Consider the following 22,544-nt stretch of genomic DNA (forward strand, 5'->3'; position numbering starts at 1 on the left):
TTCTAGAAACTGGTTAGTAGATCGGAATTCCGACCACAAATTGCGATATACGGTATGTGTTGGAAAGAAGAGAAGGTGAAAGCAAGAATCAAGAATCAAAAGATAAGAATGAAATTAATCTACTTGTCTTCGCTCCTCATTCTACATGAAGGTATTACAATAAAACTATCCAAGTTAAGACAATATAGTCCCAAATTGAGTTCAATATACTCATGCTTCTTTCGTCCAATAACAAAAAAAATAGAGACATTTGAAAAGCCACAAGAATTAATGTATAATCCTTTAAACAATAAGAGGGAGAGAAAAGAGTAGTTAAAATAATATTTAATGAATAATGAGATCTATGTTTTAACTTTTAACTATTTAATGATAGTGATATAAGTTGTAAATAAATTGATGAGGATGGATAATGAATCAAAGATAATTTTCTACAAATGTATAATCCTTTAAACAATAAGAAGGAGAGAAAAGAATAGTTAAAATAATATTTAATGAATAATGAGATCTATGTTTTAACTTTTAAATAGTGATATAAGTTGTAAATAAATTTTCTACAATTGGAAATAAATTATTTTTATGAGATACACTGAAAAAAAATTGTCCACATGGGAGTATTAATTTTCAAATTTCAGTATTTCAATTATATTCTATTTTTGTATTACTAATATTAACACGAGAAGAAAGAAGACTGTAGCACAAAATCATTTGTATTCCAAGAAGAAGAAAAAAAAAGAGACTTGAGAGGCATCCACAATGAATTACTCCATATATGAGTAGAAGAAGGTAGCAACATCCATAGTGTCATTATATGATCATTAATACATAATGTACACTATGCTAATAGCAATTAATAATACTACTCGACACAGTAGTAGTGTACAAAGAGGCTCAACAAAAGCAATGCCTTCAACATCCAAACAGACCTCTGCTCTTGTCTTCTTCTCTGGTCTTGTGGCAATTGGCAACTCATCCTTTCTCCACATTATATACTGCCTGCTTCTGAGCTGCATTTTCTCTTCCTTTACTATCAACACACTCCTATTCAAGAAGCACCACTTCACCCCACCACATCCCTAATTGCTTCACATCACCTTCCACGCTGCAAACATCAATTCAACAATCTCATCAACACTTTGATCCTCACCCTTTTTAAACTAACTAAAATGCTAATTATGACTCTGAAAATACTTCAATCATCATCACACCTCAAACAACCAATACACCATGCTTTTCTACTCAAGAATCTAGTAACACAATCCCATTATAACATATCACAACCCTAATAATTTCCCCCAAAATACTGCATCTTTAAAGAGTCGACCTAAAAGATGAACCAAATTGCCCAACTTAGAAAGCCAACAATCAAATAAATCCAAATAAAAATTCAATCTTTATGACCCTAAAGCTTCTTCAACTATCATCATCAATTCATCATTACACCTCAAACAGCCATTTCAATCTACTCAAGAATCCTATTAAATATTAATAGCAGTATTCATTTATCCACATATATCAACCCTAATAATTACCCCCCCAAAAAACAGCATCTTTTAAGAGCCAACAGAAGAAAACAAAATAAAAATTCAATCTTTAAGGGAGAAATTCTCACGAGCAGCATCAGCATCTTTCCTGGGCGAAGAATTGCAGCAAAAAATACTCCTCCCAATCATTGAAATGCTCGAAACAACCCCCACAAAGTAGAGAGAAACCACCAAACCTAAAACCCAAGGCATCAACACCAATCCAATAAAAAAGGTCATCGATCCACACAGCATCAGAGACAGAGAAATCCCCAAAAGCAGAGAGGCGAATCCCGCGGGAGTCATCTGCTGGAACGAAGGCCCCTGCCTCCTGCGGCGGTGCGCGGCCGCAGATTGATCGGAGAAGTCGAGGGGCGGCGGCGGAGATCTGATGATATTCAGAACTAGGGCTGAGAGCTCGTGCAAGGCCTTGGAGCGATGATCCTGCTGATTCTGCGGCTGTCTTGTCATCATGTTGTTAATCGGAGGTGAAAATAGATGAGAGGAGAAGAAACGTGGTGTTGAATTGAATTGAGGGGATTTGGGGAAGAAGGGAAGATATATCAACAGAAAAAGCGTGTGTTTACTGCCAATGAGAAGGAGAGATGTGGGGACTATCTGTAAGTTGAGTTGCGCCTTTTTCTACTCATCCGTGGATAATTGCTTCAAGTTTGGTTTGACAGACGGATAGGATCCTCTGCTTTGCACCTCATTGCCTATACGCTTCACCATGTTGTACTCTATTAAACAAATCGGAAAGTTGAAAACTCAGCCACCAAGCTATCAATTTATTGTTCTGTCTAACTAATATGACCATCGTCGGAATGGAATTCTAGCATTAACATATGATTATGTCTGTCTCAAGATATTCATATTTTCTCTTTTTACTGTCATCATTTAAAATGTGACAGATAGAACCGTACTCTCTCCGCTTTAAGGAAGATGATCATTTTTTTGGGCGGCACGGAATTTTATGCAAATTTATTTTGTGTGTTGAGAGGAGAGAGTAAAGTAAGAGATAGGAAATAAAGTAGAGATAAAGGTTCCATTTTAAGTAATGGGTTATCTTAGTTGGGACAAACTAAAAAGGAAAGTGAGTCATCTTTAATGGGACGGAGGAAGTATATTATACTCCCCTGATCCACTTTAAGAGTCCCGGTTGAGTTCGGCACAGATATTAAAAAATGTAAAGGAAAGTTGGTGAAAAAAATAGTGGAATGTGGATCCTACTTTTTTATATTAGTTTTATAATAAAATGTGAGTGGAAAAAGGTTAGTGGAATATGAGGTCTAATACCATTTATGAAATATTTCAACTGAGACTCCTAAAGTGAGACACCCAAAAATGGTAAACTGGGACTTTTAAAGTGGGACGGAAGGGATAGAAAATTAGTCAACTTTATATTTTTAGCATGTTTATCTTTTTAAAGAAATGGTCCATATTTTTTACTGACAATATTCCAATAATTTTTACTCCATCTCTATCATATTTTATCAATTTTATATTGAAATTCGTAGTCCACTACTAAGATTATTGATAATGGATAGATAAAATTCGTCAGAAGGCTTCTATGCCACAAGGGTATCGATGAGAAGCTGATTTGACATCGAAGAATTATCATAATATTTTCAGATCAACTTCTCTAATGATAAAGTTGTCATGAAATTAAAATACAACCTAAATTTTAAGGATCGGTATTTTTAACGGACGACTAACAACAAAATTTCTAAACTTCATTGAATAACTTAAGAAATATTTTCACATTAATATCAAACCCTAAATTATTTTATAAAAAGACTTCGTTGCACATTGCGGACGTGTGCGCACAATAATCACATTGGTAGCATTAATTGGGATGATTAAATTAATGAAGACAATAGGGTCTAAATTACTACAATAGTATTAAAATTGTACGATACACGTAGTTTTATGTAATAAATTTCACAATTAATAGAAAAGAGGATTGCGATGCATGAAAAAGTGTTGGTGCAAGGTACAACACCTGAAAGCACGTGGGCGAAGAGGCAGACTGATTTTGGATAGAATTAGAGCCAATTGGATTATGACGTAGTTGTGATTGTGTAAGAAGAATCGCGCTTATCTAAACAGACGTAGATTGTAGTAAAATCGGTTGGCTGCTAGCCTGACACGTCTACGTCGCCGGTGAGCTGCACGCGCTATGTTAAATAATTCTGGTGTGGGCCCATCTTACTTGGGCCTCATCTACTTCGCCCACTAATTACTATATTACTCCCTCCGTTCCATAGTAACGGAAGCGTCTTTTTTCGGCACGGAGATTAAGGAAAATTGTGTTTGGTGAGTTAAATAAAGTGAATAAAGTGGAAAATGAAAAAAAGATAGAGAGATGAAGAGAGAAAAAAGTAAGAAAGAGTAAAATTGATGTAAAAAAATGTGTTGACTTTTACTAAAAAAGTAAATGATTTTATTACTATGGAACGTACCAAAATGGCAAAATGATTCTATTATTCTGGAACGGAGAGAGTAATTAATAATTTAATATAGTTAGTGATGATCACCCATTAATTAATAAGCGAATATAATTAACATAATAACAAAAATAATAGTACTCTTATTTGTAGGGTATACACCTTTACACAAGTGGGTTTTAATTACTCCCCCCGTCCCCGAATAAGAGTAGCACTTTTTCATTTGGATACGTTCCCAATTAAGAATAGCACTTCATTTTTATCATAAATGGTAAGTAGGTCTCACATTCCATTAACTCACCCCACTCACATTTTATTATAAAACTAATATAAAAAAATGAATCTCACATTCCACTAACTTTTTCAACCAACTTTTCTTTATATTTCTTAAAACTCGTGCCCGGTCAAAGTGCTACTCCTAATCGGGGACGGATGGAGTATTTATTTTCTATGAATATTAAGATTTTGGAGTAGTATATAGTAGATGATCAAATACGACTTCTAACTTTAATTATGGGAGTGAAATAATTCATCGATTGTTAATGACTCCATACGCGTGTGCGATGTGCAAGTGATAAGACATATTTGTATGTTTTTGAATTTGGATGAAAATTGAAAAAGGGCAAGAAAAAGTAGTTGGTGGGGTATAAGGTGTTTTGTTTTTGTATTTTCGCGATGTTGAAATCATGTAAGTAGCATGGAAAAAGTAACTATCACTGTGGGGACGTATACAAATTTGACTAATAAAGATTGACGCCTCATAATTCAAAGAGATAGCAAAAGAGAGGATATAAATTGATTAGAGTCATGGTTTACAATATAATTGAGTGTGGGGCATATATAATTGCATTCATAATTAGCACTGATACAGACATACTGCCAGCTGAAGTAAACTTTGAAATGCATTTTGTTTTCAATATTGACTAACATTGGGTAAAATTTGAATTTATATGCAGCACAGTTTGTGCTTGTGGAGTGATTGATTAAAATCTTAAACCAAGCACTAGAAAGTAGGATTCATTTTATAATCTTATTCTAGAAAAAAAATATGATCTTCTAGGAAACTATTTTATGTGTGATCTTGGTTGTGTGTAGAGTAGATGGATATGCTATATACGGTGATAAAAAACATGTGGATGCAATAAGCAGAAGACATTGTTAATTATTAAATACTATAGCATTAGGTTTGGGTAACAAATTCTCTCAGAATATAATATTAAGCTAGATAAGGTAAGGTAAGATGTCCAGTCATAACCTGAGCAAGAGGAAGCGGATAAATGGGCTTTATTTTATGGGCCTTAATTATTTGGGCCAAAATCCATTATGCTTTTAAATGGGCATTATTTTGTGAGCATAATAATTTGGACAAATGGGCGTCAATTTCTCATCCCCAACCAGAAAAAGGGCTTGATTTTATGGATGATTCCCACTGGACCCAAAATAGTTAAGCTGTACGATAATCTATCTCTAATCCTAATTTGACAAATTAGTCAAGGAAACAAAAGGACATAAGACACGTGTTTAGTAGTAATTGGAGGAGCAAGATGATATTGATAGATAATGTCAGTTATTACGTGCCAGATGTAGTTACTACGACTATAATATCCAAATGCACCCACATGCATTCCACCACGTGCACACAACCTTTCTTTTTCCGTGCGTTATGTACTAGGATGTTACTATAACATAAAGTCTATTTATATTAACTAATCACTTCATCATTCAAACACAACTACAAGCTTACATAACACAGATATTCTGTTTATTGGTTATTGCATGATGATTGATGAACACAACACAACACAACACAACACAACACTTGCTATAACCTTGCATTTCTCAGAGGCAGAAATGATCACTTATTCAGCTATTGTTGGCATTACGTTCAGATCAACAGCAAATCTCTTCCTCTTTCCCTTCCCCTTCCTCTTGCTCTCTTCCACCTGTTGTTAATATATGAGTGACGTCATCATGATTCTAGTTTCCAACGTTATCACTTCCAATTTTATTTATATATGTATGTATATATATACCTTTTCCTGCAGCATCATCTTCTCTTCCTCCAGCTGCTTTTCCTGTTCAAAAACCAGCACTTGATAAATGAGGTGCATCTTCTCCCCTCTAACTTTACATAATTATGCATCTCTTCAATTCCTTTATAATTATTGAACGATTTCAATAAAAAGGAACTAGTTAACTCATTTCCTTATATGTTTAATGGCTTCATAGGAGATGGAAACCTCTACCTGTTCCTTGAGGCTTGATATAGACTTGAGTAGCAAACGAGTCTGCACAAGCAACAATTATTCAAAACAGAACCAATAGCAACTGAAATTCAGCATAAGAAAGTTGTATAGTTAATATCTGGCATTTATAATAGTATTGTAACAAACTTTCCTCATCTTGTATCATACATCTTGTCTGAGATCTGTCTAACAAGTCTGAGAATCCAACAATTACATTCCATTTATAGCTTTTAACAGCAATTGGCAAAAAGTAAAATATGGGTTATAACAGTTGGAAGTCTCAAGTTAGGTTACCTTAGTTTCTCTGGTTTGTATTAGTGCATTCTCAAATTGTTTCTGGAGATGCATAATGTCGGTGACCGTGAGGTCGTCGGACAATGGCTCGCCGAGCTTCCTACAAAAATATATGGGACAGCCTAGCTGTTCATATCACTTAACAAAGTTATAAATATATTAAATTAAGTAGAGGGAGCTAGGGATATGAAGTGGCTGCCTATCCACAGTTTGAAGGAGCTCCTCACATGTGAGGAAACTTGAATAATCATCCTGACATGGAAAACACAAAATAACAACCTTCACAATATGGAACATATATTTTTTCCATACAACTATGATCCTAGTGCTAAATTTTACGGAAATTAACCAAAACCGAGCACCACCACTACTTGCTAAACAAATCACACCCAACTAGGCTAATCCGTAAAACATGTTTCTCACACCTTAGCTTCTTTGTTTCGATATTTCAAAGAGTTGATGTCGTAATTACGTAATATAAAGTTATAAACCTTATGCTATTCACATGTTGCACAAAGTAAAAAAGTACATGTTTTTCCTTTCCCTAAAAACAAACCCTAAACCCACTTTAATTTCATAAACAGATAAGCTTACCTGTTGTGTGGAGGGACTTGCAGCTTTTGCCGCTGGATGATTATAATATCGTTGCAGGATCTTACTCATTCTGGATAGCAATTCAAGTTCAGCTAAGTGAGAATGTAAAAGAAAATACCAAAAAAACAAACGATACCAACTGCAAATGGGTAAAGAATTGACTTCTTGGTCAATAGTATAGTCACTAGGTATATATTTCATCACACAAAGAAATAAGTATTTAGTGAACATTCCAAATATTTTGAGCTGAATCATAAAATATAAGATAATGCAGGCACAAGGTAGCATAAATCTCATTACTCTAGGTTTGAATATTCTAGGCCCGGGAGTCAAGTATGTTGTTACAACTTGTTCTCACCAAGTCCAGTCTATAGCAAGAAAATCCACTTAGAATTCCTCGTACATCACAATAATTACAACTTAACAGATTTAAGATTTATAACCAAGAGGAGAGATAGAAAACAAATAAGAGCTACCACAAGTGGGTGACTACCTCACCAACTTGAGGTGAAGAACTTAATTCTTCATAAGGATTCGTTGAATTTTCTTTACAAGGAGATACTGTAAGGCTTTAACACATTTTAAACATTGAGCGATATGTAGGCTAAGAAATCCATATGGAAACAATGTGCATGAGCTTGTTGTCAGATGTTCACGACAATTATGGTTGGTATGGGCTATCAATAGATCAATGCCAATGACATGTTCATTTGACAATATGGATATGATATTTTGTCAATATATCTTGATGATATGGTTGCCAGGGAAAGATTGCCTAACTGAAATGAGATAGTTAAGGAAATCCATGTAAAGGACATAGAAACATGATATTTTTTTTTGCGATGAAGTATGAATTGGACTTTTTATATTTTTCCTTTGTAATTTTTTTTATTTATACCAATATTATGTAAGTTCTTATACAAAAGCCCCTATCCATGAGCTAAATTATACATGAATATAGTTTAAATGATTTTTTATTATAAAATGGCCCCTATAAGTGATGATTTCTGTGTCCGCCCCTGGAGATTGGGGAACCACTACATGCATAATTCAAGGAAAGGCATCATGGTTGACCATTACATCTATTCTTCATAGATATCTAAGTATACCATATCAAAATATGTGTTTACGTGAAAAAGAAATACACCGAATTGAAAAAATAGGCATGTCTAGTTGGATATGTTATAAAAAATAGTCATGTCTAGTTTGATATATAGTTGGATATGTATGGGTGTAGATTAGGATTCTAATGGTACTGATGAAGACAAATTAGACAACTATGATGTTTTATTATGATTAGGTCAACTAAACAACATTATGAACACTTAATGTGTTGAATATTACTTGAGACTTCTTTGTATCTATCTATCTATGTTTCATAATTGTCTTATAAGTAGTTTTTATGAAATTATCAACTTCACTCATAGTTCCTCAAGGTTATCGGGGTTTTTAACCTTGTAACCTAGTTATGCTTCACCTATATAAAGTGAGGTTCCACTTTCTTGTCGCCTAACTAAGATATTTATTCAAGATTGTTGATGTAATTATATTAGCTCTTTGATTGCTTATCCAAAACCAATGACCATAGGAAATCAGTTAAGATATGTGTTACTTATTGTTAACATAGTATATTTGACCGATGTTGCATTCCAGCAACCATACGAATGGAGAACAAAAAATAAAGGACCTATGCAAAGCTAGCCATTTTCGCGAGATCGCGACTGAAAAAGACCTTCATGTGGAGTGTAAGGACTAAATGAATCAATGGAGCTTAGCACATAAGAATACAAGACCTTAGATGTGTGTTGAAATGAACATAAGACTTCCACATATAACACATATAGATCCATCATGACCTGGGCATGCTCTAATATTATTTGAAAATGGGTCACTCACTCCTTGCAAAGGCCTTATAAGAAGGGGGACGGGGGCGTGTTTATCCAAGAATATATAGAAGAAACGTGATCACTACCAAGTTGATATAGGGCAAGAATGAGGGTTTCACTAGTAGTGATTAATGCTTGTCTATTTTGGACTACAGTTCGGAATAAAGTACTATATCTAGAAGATGTATTGTACTGATACACGTTGCTTAAAATGTCTTTGGCAAAAACCTTTGACCAAATACCATTCTTCGCATCCTAAATATTGCATTGTCTTCAAATTGGAATATCATTTACTTAGATCCCAACAATCCCTTTCTTCATTGGGGTTTAGAGAAAGAAATCTCCACGAAGCAAGCAACCACCGAACTTTGAGCAAGGTCCTCCTAACATTGGGGACTACCTATGCCCATTTATACCCTTATGCTCATTGGCCCATTTAATTCCTTTCAATTCTCATCTCCTTCATTTGTACCTCTCTACTACAATTGTTAACTAAATGAAGAAAAAGCCTACATTCATTAGGACATCAAATCATTTCTCATTTTCATGCATCACTTTGCCTTGCACATCAATAAATGCCTACGCCGATACATCTATTCGAAATTCAACCACAACAATGCTACCAAAATATGGGCCACACTTTCATTATTTCATTCCAAACATATGAAGTACTCACCCCGTCCCACTCAAGATGTTAACCCTTCCTTCTTAGGTTGTCCCACTTAAGATGTTCACTTTCCATATTTGGAAACAAATTCATCTCTCCTTATTAAACCACCCAACTACCTTTCCTTTCTCTACTATATTACACTAATAATTTTTCCTAAAACTCCGTGCCACTCCAGATTGTAGTTGGGTGGGACATCTTGAGTGGGATAGGGGTAAAATTTGTTTCCTTGTTTTAATATTGAATTTACACTATCAATATTATAAATTTAAACACTATAGGGACCACTCTCCCGTTACTTGGGTTTGGTGATCGCAACTGGAAAGATGTCCTTACATACGAAAAATACCAGGTTTCGATTACACACTAGTTGCCCGGCTGGACACAACTAGAGGACCGATAACTCATTGTTGTTAGCTTATCAAGAACTCATTATAACACTGCCTCTATTAAGTTGTGTTGTGTTATGTCATTTTTTAAACACCTGCTTAGTAATTTCATGCAAAAAAGCCCTAGATTCTTTATATTTTTTAATCAAAGCGAGCTATATGTATTTTATGGATTCAAAGGAGAAAACTTTTGAGAGTATAGTTAGAGATAAGCAAATAAAGTCTATACTTCAATCCATTTTATAAAATGATAAATAGTTAAATGAATAATAATAAAGTGCTATAAAAAGAATAATATTGAGAATAATCTTCTATATTATTCTCTCTCTTATTTACCATTTCTCCACTTTAATTATTTTATTGTATACTTCTCAGTCATTATTGTGGGTCTTACTTGAGTGCAAGGTGTGTTAAATGTTAAGAAAAGTTGTGAAAAAAGTTAGTGAAATACAGCGAGTCTCATTCGATATATTAATAAACAAAAATGTAACAGAATAAGTTAGTGGAATGTGAGACTTTATTACCATTATGGTAAAAGTAGTCATTTTATAAATCTTTAAGTTGAAAAAAAGTGAATGGGAGAGATTACATACCATTTTAGATTCAAACTAGGGGGTGATTCTAAGCTGTTCGCTTCTTGGTCGTGTCTGCCTCTTGGAACTCAATCAATAGTCACAACCTACCCCCATTTTTTTCTCAAACTGAACCTAAGCCTGTTCCTTGAGGAGTCGCCTGTCCTGTTCCTGGTGAACCTAACTCAAGCTCATGGAAATGTTAAGAAGTGCAACTAGTGGGATGGTGACTAAAGTTTCGAGTTTTCTTGTATACTTAAGAAACAGACGGTTAATACAAAGAAGAAAGGAAAGTTGAAACTAGTTTTTCTCAATACCTAAAGCTACCAAATAAAGGATAATACTAAATACCGTGGATAAATATAAGTGCTTGTTCGCGCGGTAACAAGATAAACTTAATAAGATATTGCATAAACTAACTCTCAAATATTTGGTGTGTGATTTATTTCAGGTATGCAACTTCATTGTCACTAATCGATTGCCTAAATAAAACGTAGAGCTTGATGTGTCAATCTAACTCAATTGCGAAAGTTCCAATTCAATTAGCTATAAACTAAACTACATTTCTGCCGCAATTATAACCAAAAGTTTATAAAACCATCCAAATAATTTCACTTTAATAGATTAATCACAGTAAGACCACCCACCGCAGATGCTCTCTAGAATTTTGCACATGAATGAAACTTCAGCGAATTGGAATCAGCGCAACTGACAATTAAACTTCATGAAACAAATGAATATCGCCAAAACATCAACATCAATAAGGAACCTGAAACATCAAATCAAGTAATATGCAAATAGGTAAATCAAATGACAAAAACCATGTGCCTTTAATCACCATTAAAAACCAAAATTCCACCAAAGCCCACGAACTAAAGTCTAAAAGCTGATAAACCATCAGCATTCCATCAAAATGATCAAAGGATTCAAAGTCCAAATATTCAAAATCACAATCACCAATATCAAGACTTCATCTCGGGCAATGGCTACGTCTCTACCGCCGACACTAAGCCAAGTCCTTGTAGTTCCTTCACCAATCGCAAGTATCACAAAATTGGAGATACAATGGCATAAAAAATGAAATAACTAATAAATACTAATAATATTAAATACTCAGCCAACCACTAATGCTTTAATGACATACTGCTTTCTCGGGTCACCTTCTTCATCTTTGATAAAACAATTGCTCGAATTTCACCAATCTTCGACGATAACAAAACCTCTACCACCTTTCTGAGTCAAAGAGCTTAAACAGAAAGTAACATGACCCATGCTACTAAATGCCGCCAAGCAAATAATCGGAGGACAGGAATAGCTGATATCTTTGCCATCTCCCACATAATAGGAAAGGCCGCTGTGTGCATTTCTTCCACCACTCAAGATGCCAAAATTGTTTAACTTCATCTCTGCAAATACCACATATGCATCGTCCGGGTGACGAGGAGTCTGCCTCACCTAAGACAGACTAAATATCATGTTAATAAACCCCAGAGAACATTTTTTTCCTTTGCCAAAGCAGATTCTGTTGGAGTTAATATTTATACGTTCCAAGACACTTGAAGGGTACTTTTATCTTCTCAGGAATATGTCATTAGCAGCAGCATGTCAAGTATCTATTTCCAGCACATTTAAGGGCTTTCTCCTAGATATTGAGTGTATTTTGTACTTCAAAATAATGAATACAAACAATGAAATACAATTCCTAGTTCAACATGGTATCAAGAGCAGCCTTTTTCAGTCCAAACAACTAGTAATTCTTCTTTTGAACTCGCATTTTTGAAATCATCATCGTTCTACCCTTCTCAAACCTTTCAACCAACCGCAAAAGTCCCAATTAAATTCAGCTCTCCCACAAACAAAAACAATGCTCAAAATCAAGTGGAAAGATCAAAAATGTCCAAAACACCAAACAAGAAATGATAGATCAAACCCATGTGTTAAACTTCCTCAGCTTTGGTCTGGGCTATGAAAGCAAACATGGTGCCCGGAGCAGTTCTCGGAACACATCGAATGGGGACCTTCTTTGGCACCGCCTCCCACCACCTCGAAATTCAAGCAATGGCAGCACTGACGATTACACAAAAGATACTCTTGGCTTATTCAAAATATGGAGCCAAAATTAGTGATGCAATTCGCCCAACATCAAAACAAATAAAGGTGTATGGAAAAGCCTCACAACAACGCCTCAGGCTGAGCAAGACCCGGGCCCAAGATATTTAATTCTAGCCACCAAAGCGTGCACGCTTTCAACATAATAGCAATCCTAGCACCGCTAGATATTAATGCACCAACACCACATGCTAATGTGATTATTGGGCCAGAAAACCCCGCACCATTTGATAAGTCAAAGTAGTGCATAATCAAACAATTTATGTCGGGCTTAACATATGTAGATTAAGAAATAGCATTTTACCAAGACCTAATTTTCAGTGGAGATATGAAGACAATGCCTGCTAGATCCGTCACGTAAGCTATACCACACCAATGTCATCTTATTTCAAAGAAGGCCAGAAATACGCGGACTGACATTGCAACCTTTCAATGATAAGCAGCCAAAGCCTATCTAGGGTTGTGGAATTCTTCTTTTTCTTTTGAAAGCATTGCATAGATCTGGCCGTTACCTTAAAGGGACTAATGCTCACAAACCCGCCTACTAAGCAAAGACTGGATTTTATTTAAGAATTTATGCATTTAAATGTTGTAAAACATCCTATAAATGCACAAGCAAACACAATGCATTGGGATATGATTCTATTCGTAAGGAACTGCTCTGACAATATCAATCAAGGTGTTGATTATAGAGTTTTACGTATACAAGATTCTATTCGAGCGAAACTTGCTCAAAACATGCTTTTCAAGAGTACCAAACCAAATGTGCTTGGTGCTTTTTAGACCTAACTGATAAAGATAAACAGAAGCCCTAACCCCAGGGTGAGAAAGACAAGTGAGGTAGAAACTGCCTGCAGAAGAGTACCGTGGGGGAAACCCCTGCTATGGAAGACAATGTGGATGGAGTGGAAAACTCGCTGGTGGAAAGGGATTGCCGAGGGGGGAAACCTATGTTCACGGTTAAGTTGCCTGAGGGGTAAACCCCGCTTTGGTGTGGTTGTTGGTGCTGCAAACTCAGCCAGAGTTGACGGCTGAGGGGGAGACCTGCTGAGACTGGGGACAACTCCCAACGATTTTAGGGTGCTAATTCTGAACCTATGGAAGAGGGGGCAACCCTAAGTGATGCTTCCAAACCCCCTCGCGAGTATTGAGGGGGCAATTTATGCAGGGATGATGTGGATAAACCCCTGGAAAACTTGTAGAAGAGACAATTCATACACTAATCGAGCACCTGGAGTCTGTTGAGGAAGGGCTAAATCTGATTGTGGACCTGGGTGGGATGAAGGAGGACTTTAGTTTCTTCCAGAAGGAGGAAAGCCTGCCTGAGGAATAATCACCAAGGGAAGCAGAAGGAGCACGCCTGGTCAAGGAAAGGGCGGAAAAGGAAAAGCAACAGAACTGTCAACAATGGGCCGAGGAAAGCTCACTCCATCAAGGAGGTTGAGGAGACCCTTTCCCTGATCGAAGTTCCTTTCACATGAAACAAGATGCCACTCTCATGAGTACGACTTCAACTTGGAGAATCTCAAGAGGAGCTGGGGTCCCGCATCTGGGAGGCATGGCTGACATAACCGCTGGAGTCGATGAGGCATTTCGACGATCGGAAACCGGCCAAGTGAAGCATAAGGAAAGCAGGGCAGGCAGGTGGAAATGGTCTCTGGTGCTAAGATGTTCCGTGGGAGCTTCTATGACTGCACGCGATATGACTCCTTGCGCAATGTATCTATTCATAACTGGTTTCTAGTGGTTGCTAAAGCACAGCCTAGAGAAGGCACTGTGACCTTGGAAGGACGGGAGTTTTTCTTCAACATTCCTTCATAAAGAACACCTTCACCTTTACTGCTGACTCATGCAACATTCTCAGTTTTTCAATGAAGTACCATCAGATCAGGATCCGGAATGGTCTTTGAAGATGGGGCTGTTTACCCAAACAGGATGATGAAGAATATGAACGCAGAGATGATCGCATGCCTGAAGAATACGCTGTGTTTCAAAGTACAAGCAGCATGAGAACTAATCACTCCATCAAAGGTATGCTCAAGTCAAGCTACCTTAAGGCTTCTCGCCATCGAGGATTGCCGTAATCTTCCTTGTTTGCTCACGTTTATCACCACATCTCAATGGGAATGCAATTCAGCTTCCTGACGACAACAAGACTTTTACTGTTTCTGGTGGCCAAAAGGCGTTAAGGTGCATCTAGGCTATCGGGTCGGTTTCGCATGTCATCAAAACGACCAAAGAACCCCGGCTGACACATGTATACCCGCCATCTCCTAGGCGCCTACCCCAGCGGAACATTGAAATGAAAATAGCCAAGACCGCTCCCTTGATCGTGATGTGTGCGAACCCCGTAAGTTTTTAGTGCTGAGTACTTTTTCAACAAGGGGTTACCCAAGCTCACGGCAAACAAACTTTCTCTTCTACACGGTAGGAGACAAGGTGAAGGCGGAGGCCGAGGAGGCCACGGAGACTATGCCAAGTGAAGAGGCCTGAGGAGCCGAGAAAGGATGTCCAGGATGTGAGGAGAGAAATGCAGGTGATGAGGAAAGAAATAGTGAAAGAACTTGGGGATAAGGAAAGAATCGAATCCAGGAGCCTGAAGCAGTTGAAGACCCCGTGGTGCACATTATGGACTTGGCGGTCCGCCAAGTAGAACGAGCGGATGAGCAAGAGGTTGTGGAGCTTGTAATGAAGATGTTGAAATGGTTGGAGAAGACACTCCCCTTGACCCACAAGGCAACCCCGGGTCCAGCAATGAGGTCAAGAACTGTGCTGCAGCTAGCCTCCGGCTCCAACACCACCGCACCCGCTCAAGCAAATGATTACCCCGCCCGTGTCTAAGCCAAGGTCATCCCAATCTTAAATCAAAGCCTCGACAATTATGAAAACCAAATTTGGGTCTCGATCAACCAGAAGTGAGAAGATAATCAGCAGTTAAGTTAGCGAAGATGACCCACGGATCCCACTCCCAACTGCTCTCAAGGGAGCCAGACTCAGAAGTGAATCACCCCCATGACCAAGTAACTTTTAATTTCGCTTCAGCTATTTTTTTTGTGTTAAGTCTAGGTTTTGTTTGCGTCGCATGAGCTGGTGAATATAATACGGCATGATCTCCTTAGTGAAAGTAATTGAAGATATGATGTATTTCAACTTAGAAGCCTTTTTCCTTTAATAAGCCAAGTCAATTTGGACGAAGTGAGAACGATAGAGGATGCCTTAGGGAGAAGAGTCATGAAGGAGAAAAATAGGGGAATTGGGTTAAATGGAGTTATAAGCTAGACGAATCCAGAGGAGAGAAGAGGGAAATGGAGGAATAAGCAGGAAAAAGTCCAGAGAAAAAAAAATGCTGAAAAAGAAAAAAATAAAAAGGAGGTATAAGCTGGACGAAGTCCAGAGGGAATATGTTTAAAGGCAGGAAACAATAGTAACCTGACCCAGTAAAAAGAGGGGGAGAAAGAAGTATAAAAGGAGAAAACTCTCATAACCCGACGCTTTAGTGGTATGACAATAACTTACGAGAGAATCGATCCTAACATCCCCGGTGAGGAATGAGTGATCGAGTGAATCCAACAATTGGGGAAGTAAAAGGCTATCTTGACGAACTGACAGATTGATTAGGTAGAGGAATGAGTGATCGAGTGAATCCAACAATTGGGCCAATTTGGAGAAGTGCAGCCTGTTGAATTGACCTTGATCTTGTGGGGACGTTTGCCTAAAGGTTGAAGCTAGTTCATGCATATGTATCTATGTGTTTTTATTTAAAGCGTTTGTTATCTGTGCACTAGTTGTGTCTAGGTCTAGGAGTCTGTTTAGAGTCTAAGGAGTCGGTCAGGGGATAACCGTGCTTTGAAATTCGCCTTATTCTTTTTCTTGTCTTTATACTTGAGGACAAGTATGGTTTAAGTGTGAGCAGTTTGATAAGGCTAATTTCATGCATCGGTTATGTGGTGAGAAAACACTTTATTTTGTTGGGTCTAACGCAATTTTTAAGCCAGGTGTGTGAAGGAGACTCTAGATCCAGGAAAGCTGGAGACAATGGACTAGCAGAGGAAAATGAAGGAAAGTTAGCAGAACTGAAGGGAAAAGAATGGCTAGAAGAAGGGAGTCAATAGCTGAGGGCAAAGAAAAGACTATTTATACCTCGCTGGGCCCACTTCAACGCCTATAAATAAAGGAGCATGCATCACACGCCGGATATACGATTTTGCTCTTAGCTCACACACTCAAACACACACTTGGAAAAATGGGAATTCTGGGATAGCTTAGGGTTTCTAAGGGGTTCATCTTCGGGAAAGTTAGTGTAACACCGTCCTTGCGAAGGGCGAAGACACAATCTATCTACATTCTGCTTTTTTTTGCACTTTATTCCGTCGAACTTCATCGTTTTGAAAGTCGATTTGGTTGTTGTTGTTACCGATTATCTATGCATTTAGTTTTTTTGTCATGTTGGTGTTATCTTGTGTTGATTTATGATTCTGGGTTTTGTTTGAAGTTTATATTTCGGCAGTTGAATGTTAATCTCTGTTTTGGATAATTTTGTGCTTGATCTGAGGAAGAGGTTGTGGATCTGAATTGTTGTTGTTGATCGGTGGTTGTTTGTTAAATCTGAAGCTATGGATATACTTTTGGTCGGAGTTTGTGTTGGATGCTTGGATCCGGAGTGGATTTAGCATCTGAGGTTGGATCTGAACAGGGGAATCAAGTTGTGCATGGATTTCGAACTCTTTGCTCTGTTTTCAATTTACTCCATCTAGTAGCCGTAGATCTTCTTAGTTTTTAATTGTTCTTCGTTAAATTGCTTTAAATCCTGCTTCATTTCCGATTCACGTTCATCTCTGTTTTTACTGAATTTTTATGCAAATCGATTGGAGAAGATGATGTCGCTGTTAGTTAGTACTTTAGTTAGTTGTTTTCTAGCTTTTCGTCCGTACTCTACCTTTTCAGCAAATGGTTCCCACCGTCAGTTTATTTCCCAGGTCTAGGTAATTTAGAAAACAGTTTCTTAGATCTAGTGGTTGTATTGCTTGATTTCCAGTTTACATGCATGATTTCTGTTCTTCCTAGATCTAGCTGTTAGCGTAGCAAACTTTCGATTCCAAGTTTAGTTTAATTTCCTCAACCCAAAAATGCGTGGCAGCAGGCAACCCAAAAATAGTCCCAAATCCTTGAGCATGTTTAATTACGCATTCATCTCTGTGGGATCGATCCCTACTTCCCTAACACGTACTTAGCAAAAATATAAAAAAAAAGGCGAGCTTCAGATACAAACGTTGATTACAAAGTTAGGGTTGTCAATCCTAACACGTAACTCCAAAAAGCTCCTAAGACCCTTGAAAAGTTCTCACTCTCAATTAACAGTTCGTTTTAAGGGAAGCTAACTGTAGTCTCTACTAAGTGAATCTAACTCGCTAGAACTCTGTCACGGTTGTGAAGCAAGTTATATTAAATCATACAAGATTGTGTCACTCAATCATGCAGCATTAGAACTACTTAAGGAAGAAACAAAGTAAAAACAAAACAGATATTAAATAGAAAAAGGAATTTGTATAACCAAAGTCGTTACTAACACATCCCTAGAATCCTATGAGTTTAGTTACACATAATTGAATAAGCTAAAAACATAGATTGAAGGGAAGACAATTTGAACATAAAACTAAAGCAAATAAAACCCGTAGGTTGAATCCTTGTCGTTATTGATGTTCTTGAAATCCTTCTCCAACTCCTTGCACAAGTGAAGTACTCTAGCTCTTGATCTCTATGAATTATTTTGCAAGTAGAAGCTCTCTCTTTTGATGAAGTTTGAGGTGTTATTTATAGGGAAAAGCCAATCTTTGTTGTAGAAGGAAAAGATCTCCAAAATATGGTAAATCTGGGCGCAAATCTAGGGCTTCTCGGATTCGCCGCCTTTTCTCCGGCGGGCCGCCGCACCTTGGCCGGCGGTCGTAGCGTTGGACTCCAGAGAGTCTGCTCCCTCACTGCGAGTCTGGCCGCACGACTTTCCGGCGGGTCGCCGGACGAGACTTCTCTTCCAAGCGTATTTTTCCGAAGCGGACCGCTGCATTGATCAGCCCGTTGGTGCCGGCCGTCGCCGCACACATCCGCGGGCGGGTGCCGCCGGCCGCCTCGACCAGATTTCCAGACTTTGCGTTTTGGCTCCCTTTTTTCGGCTCAATTATGCACATTTCACAAAACACGTCAAAATACCAAAATAGACAAAATATACAAATAATGGACGTGTAGAGTGACTTTGATATAAAAAACGGACCAAATAATGGCCTTAAAATAGTGCAATATCCGAGCGTATCACACACATGATTTGGAAAAATGATAATAAATAATTAAAGTGGTGAAAAAATAAAGTAAAAAGAGAATAATGTAAAGGGGACTCTCCTCTACATTATTCTCTCTCTTACTTTATTTTTTCACCACATTAGTTATTTATTACAATTTTTTCAATACAAGTGCGCAAAAGCAAATGTTGCATATTTAATGGGACAGTGTGTCACGACCGCCCTTCTAGGGTTAATAAATGCGGACGATCATGACTTAAAAGGGCTTAAATGCCAATGAAGACAAGGTCTAGGGTTTCATTTAAAGGGTTGACCAACTTCTAATATTCAAAAACGACAATGGTTTAGCATCATCCCAAAATACACCAAGGTCTTAAGTGAAATAAGTAAATAGGTTCAGAGTCAAACAAATAACAAGTAAAAACAATACTCCAGCGGAAAACGTTCAAGAAAAAGAGTGACGTCGTGTGTGAAGACACAACGACGCTCGAAGTAAAAGACAACGATGCCGGACATTAATTAAACTGCTCAACACCACCAATTGCTCGTCGCCGCTCAACCTGCACATAGGGACCACACGTGCAGGGTTGAGTACTATGAAATACTCAGTGGACCTATGCCGAAAACAAGTCATCAAAATAATCTTTATCATGCCATCAACCAGTAATCATCGGGGTTTAACTTTAGAAAGGCCCGAGATACTCAAAATAGTTTCCATTTCAAAAGTCGACTGATTACGTTTATCATATCTGCTCATACTGTTAGGATTGGTATCCTGAAAAGCATATTTCGAGCATGTTGCACGGATAGAATTGCTTTGACAATAAATTCTACAAAGGATCTAACTGTTGAGATAAGTCTTTCTTGCTATTTACTGAAAGTCGAGGTCTCGGTGATTGTTATTTCTTAATCATTGTTGATATAACATTGAGCATACGATATTGATTATGCACTACTTTGATTTATCAAATGGTGCGGATTTTTCGCAATCCAAGAATCCTGATATCTTGGGTAGTGGTGATCAATGCCTAGAGGTGCTAGTATTGTTATTGCAATGAATCGTGTGCTGGGTGAGTCCAGTTTGATAATATCCTCAAGAGGTGTTCGAAAAAGGTTTTATTATTCAGAAACCCGGCCGGTTGGAATTTATTCCAGAATAATAAATAAAGATTTTGAACTAGACAACTCTTGGAAAAAGATATTAATTAATTAAAGTCAAATAGCAGACTTAAATTAATTAATGGATATTTATATCTTAAACACGGGAAATAATAAATTAAAGAGGTAAAGTCCGGATTACTCGTAATTTGGGATTGGCCGGGCAGTCAATATTATTATACTATAGTGGATGATAATAATATTTTGTTTGGGCTTGTATTAAATTGGGACTCAATTTAATTAGTAAAAGACCAACAGGTTTGGCCCAAGTCTAACTTCCATGGATCCCTAATCTGGCCCAACATAACTCTATTAAAAGGAGACTAAATAGAAGACTAATTAATTGATTTTTAATCATTAAAATTCGTTCCCCCCTCTTCCAGGGAGTGGACGAAATTTTCAGTTTCACGGAACTGAAGTTCAGTCTTCTTTCTAATCAAGTCCTTTTGATTCTGACAAGCCTTGCCCACCCAAAGGTCAGATTCTGAGTTCGGGATACAGATTAGAAGATTCGTGGTTGAGTACGAAGAACATCACGTGGAGAAGGCGCAAGCAATCGACGATTCTTTGGAGAATCAAATCGGTAATTCTAATCCGTAGGAATTCATGAATTAGGGTTTTGATTCCTTATTTGTGAATTATATGTGTTCTAGCATGCAATTGATTGTTTAACATGTGATAAATTGATTCCATAATCGGTCAAATAGATCTGTAGATCTGATTTATTTGTTTATGCATGACTTCCGCTGTGCAAGGGGCACCAATCCCCAGCACATACATGACTTGGAATGTGGCCACAAACTAAGCCACTAGACCCGCCAACCCGTACGCTGACACTCAGTCTACCATAGGTGTACACTAATCCAAGTAGGGTTTGCGGCCCTACGAGGATCCGAATTCGATTTAAATAATAATGGCAAAAGCCACATCAGATAGGCACGTTAAAACAAATCACAGCATGATAAACATAGTTTCACTTCCATCGATAAAATATTTAGGACATTGTCCTTGTTTAAAAGAAAGCCCACCTCGACTGCTTAATTCACAAGTACTTTCTTCCCCTTGGTACCACACTTCGCGTGTGAGTTATCACCTTTAGATAATATGTGTCATCAATTAGTCTCAATCAACTAACCCAAAATCATGCATGCCCCAAGCGTTCCTTTCACTACTTATTCGTATTATCTTAACACTCACAACCAAGGCATGCTCATCATATTTATTTATTCATACTTCGAACTTCAGATCTACAATCAAAACCTATGTGCAAGTGTTCTCACACAATACACAACACACAACACACGCACACCCACACACACACACATGCTTCCCATTCATCAATTTGTTTCCCCTTTTCGCTCGATCTATATGCATGAGGGTTCAAGAATACCGATTACTCAGTTAGACATGAAAAGGATAAATCAAAAATACATTTTCTTGCTTAGAACGAACGGTAGAACAAAGTATTGACTTTGATTCTTCAACAAATCTTGAGTTTCGACTTCAATTCTTTGCAAACGATGAAGAGATCTTGAATATAAATAGAAGACAAGTTGAAGGAGAGTGGAAGTGGAAGTAGGCGTGTGGGAGAGAGGGAGAGAACGTGTAGTAGTGGGGCTAGGGTTTGTTTTCTCTCTTTTATTTATAGAGGTCAAGAATTAAATCCCACAATTAAATAAATAAGAGATTGTGAAGATATGGGGGGAGGTTGGCGTGAATTTTGGGAGAAATAAGGGGGATTTCCAATTCTATGCTAATTAATTAGCATATGAATTAATTTGGAATTTACTTGGAGAGAAAGATATCACGAAGTGGAATAAAATATCTTGGAGTGGAATAAATATCACGGAGTGGAATAAAATAATAAATCCCACTATTAAAATAAGGAGTAGGCGATTTCATTGCTTCTCCTCCAAGATTAAATTTTTAAATCCTAATTTAAATAGGATATGACAAGATTTACCTAGATATAGTAAGATTTGCTAGGATTATTTGAATTTAAATTTCACTGGGGAATTAAACAAGGAATCAGTTTAATTCACAAAATAATTTCCCCTCCTAATTAATAGGAGATTTTCGAAATCTCCTAGAAACAAGCATGGGGTTCGAATTTTTCCAATAGAGAGATAATCGGGTTTGGATTTAATTTGGATAAACATCCCAAGCAATTAATTAAATCCAAGAAAATAGAATTTCTCTCCAGTAAATAATAGTGGTCGAAATTTCCAAAGAAAAAAATGGGTAAGATAATTATTGATGAACCTATTTAATCTCACTCACCCTTAGGAAATTAAATCACCCCAATAAATTCCAGCCCGCACCAATTATTCCAACAGCCACGTCACCAATTCAACGGAATTGACTATTCAACA

General features: G+C 37.3%; 2 protein-coding genes across 4 annotated transcripts in view; both read right to left on the minus strand.

Annotated features, from left to right (window-relative positions):
- Window positions 1-743: 743 nt before the first annotated feature.
- LOC125203605 lies at window positions 744-2,138 on the minus strand. Its single transcript, XM_048101993.1, has 2 exons — window positions 1,610-2,138; window positions 744-1,099 (listed from the first exon to the last, which is right to left on the minus strand). The coding sequence occupies exons 1-2, from the start codon at window positions 1,992-1,994 to the stop codon at window positions 1,083-1,085; spliced, it is 402 nt and encodes a 133-aa protein (XP_047957950.1). The 5' UTR covers window positions 1,995-2,138; the 3' UTR covers window positions 744-1,082.
- Window positions 2,139-5,643: 3,505 nt separating this feature from the next.
- The window catches only part of LOC125205507 (MADS-box protein FLOWERING LOCUS C-like), a 25,255-nt gene continuing 8,354 nt past the window's right edge, over window positions 5,644-22,544 (minus strand). For 2 of the 3 annotated variants that reach the window (XM_048104486.1, XM_048104489.1), the window contains exons 5-7: window positions 6,214-6,255; window positions 6,001-6,042; window positions 5,644-5,910 (exon numbers count right to left, since the gene is read on the minus strand). In XM_048104486.1, coding sequence (XP_047960443.1) covers window positions 5,827-5,910; window positions 6,001-6,042; window positions 6,214-6,255 — 168 coding nt within the window. In that variant the 3' untranslated portion in view covers window positions 5,644-5,826. Of the gene's footprint in view, window positions 5,911-6,000; window positions 6,043-6,213; window positions 6,256-6,507; window positions 6,608-6,706; window positions 6,760-7,101; window positions 7,172-22,544 lie in introns of all 3 variants that reach the window. The other variant, XM_048104487.1, reaches the window with a different exon arrangement.

Source organism: Salvia hispanica, chromosome 2 (genome assembly GCF_023119035.1).
Source record: "Salvia hispanica cultivar TCC Black 2014 chromosome 2, UniMelb_Shisp_WGS_1.0, whole genome shotgun sequence".
NCBI classification, from domain to species: Eukaryota; Viridiplantae; Streptophyta; class Magnoliopsida; order Lamiales; family Lamiaceae; genus Salvia; species Salvia hispanica.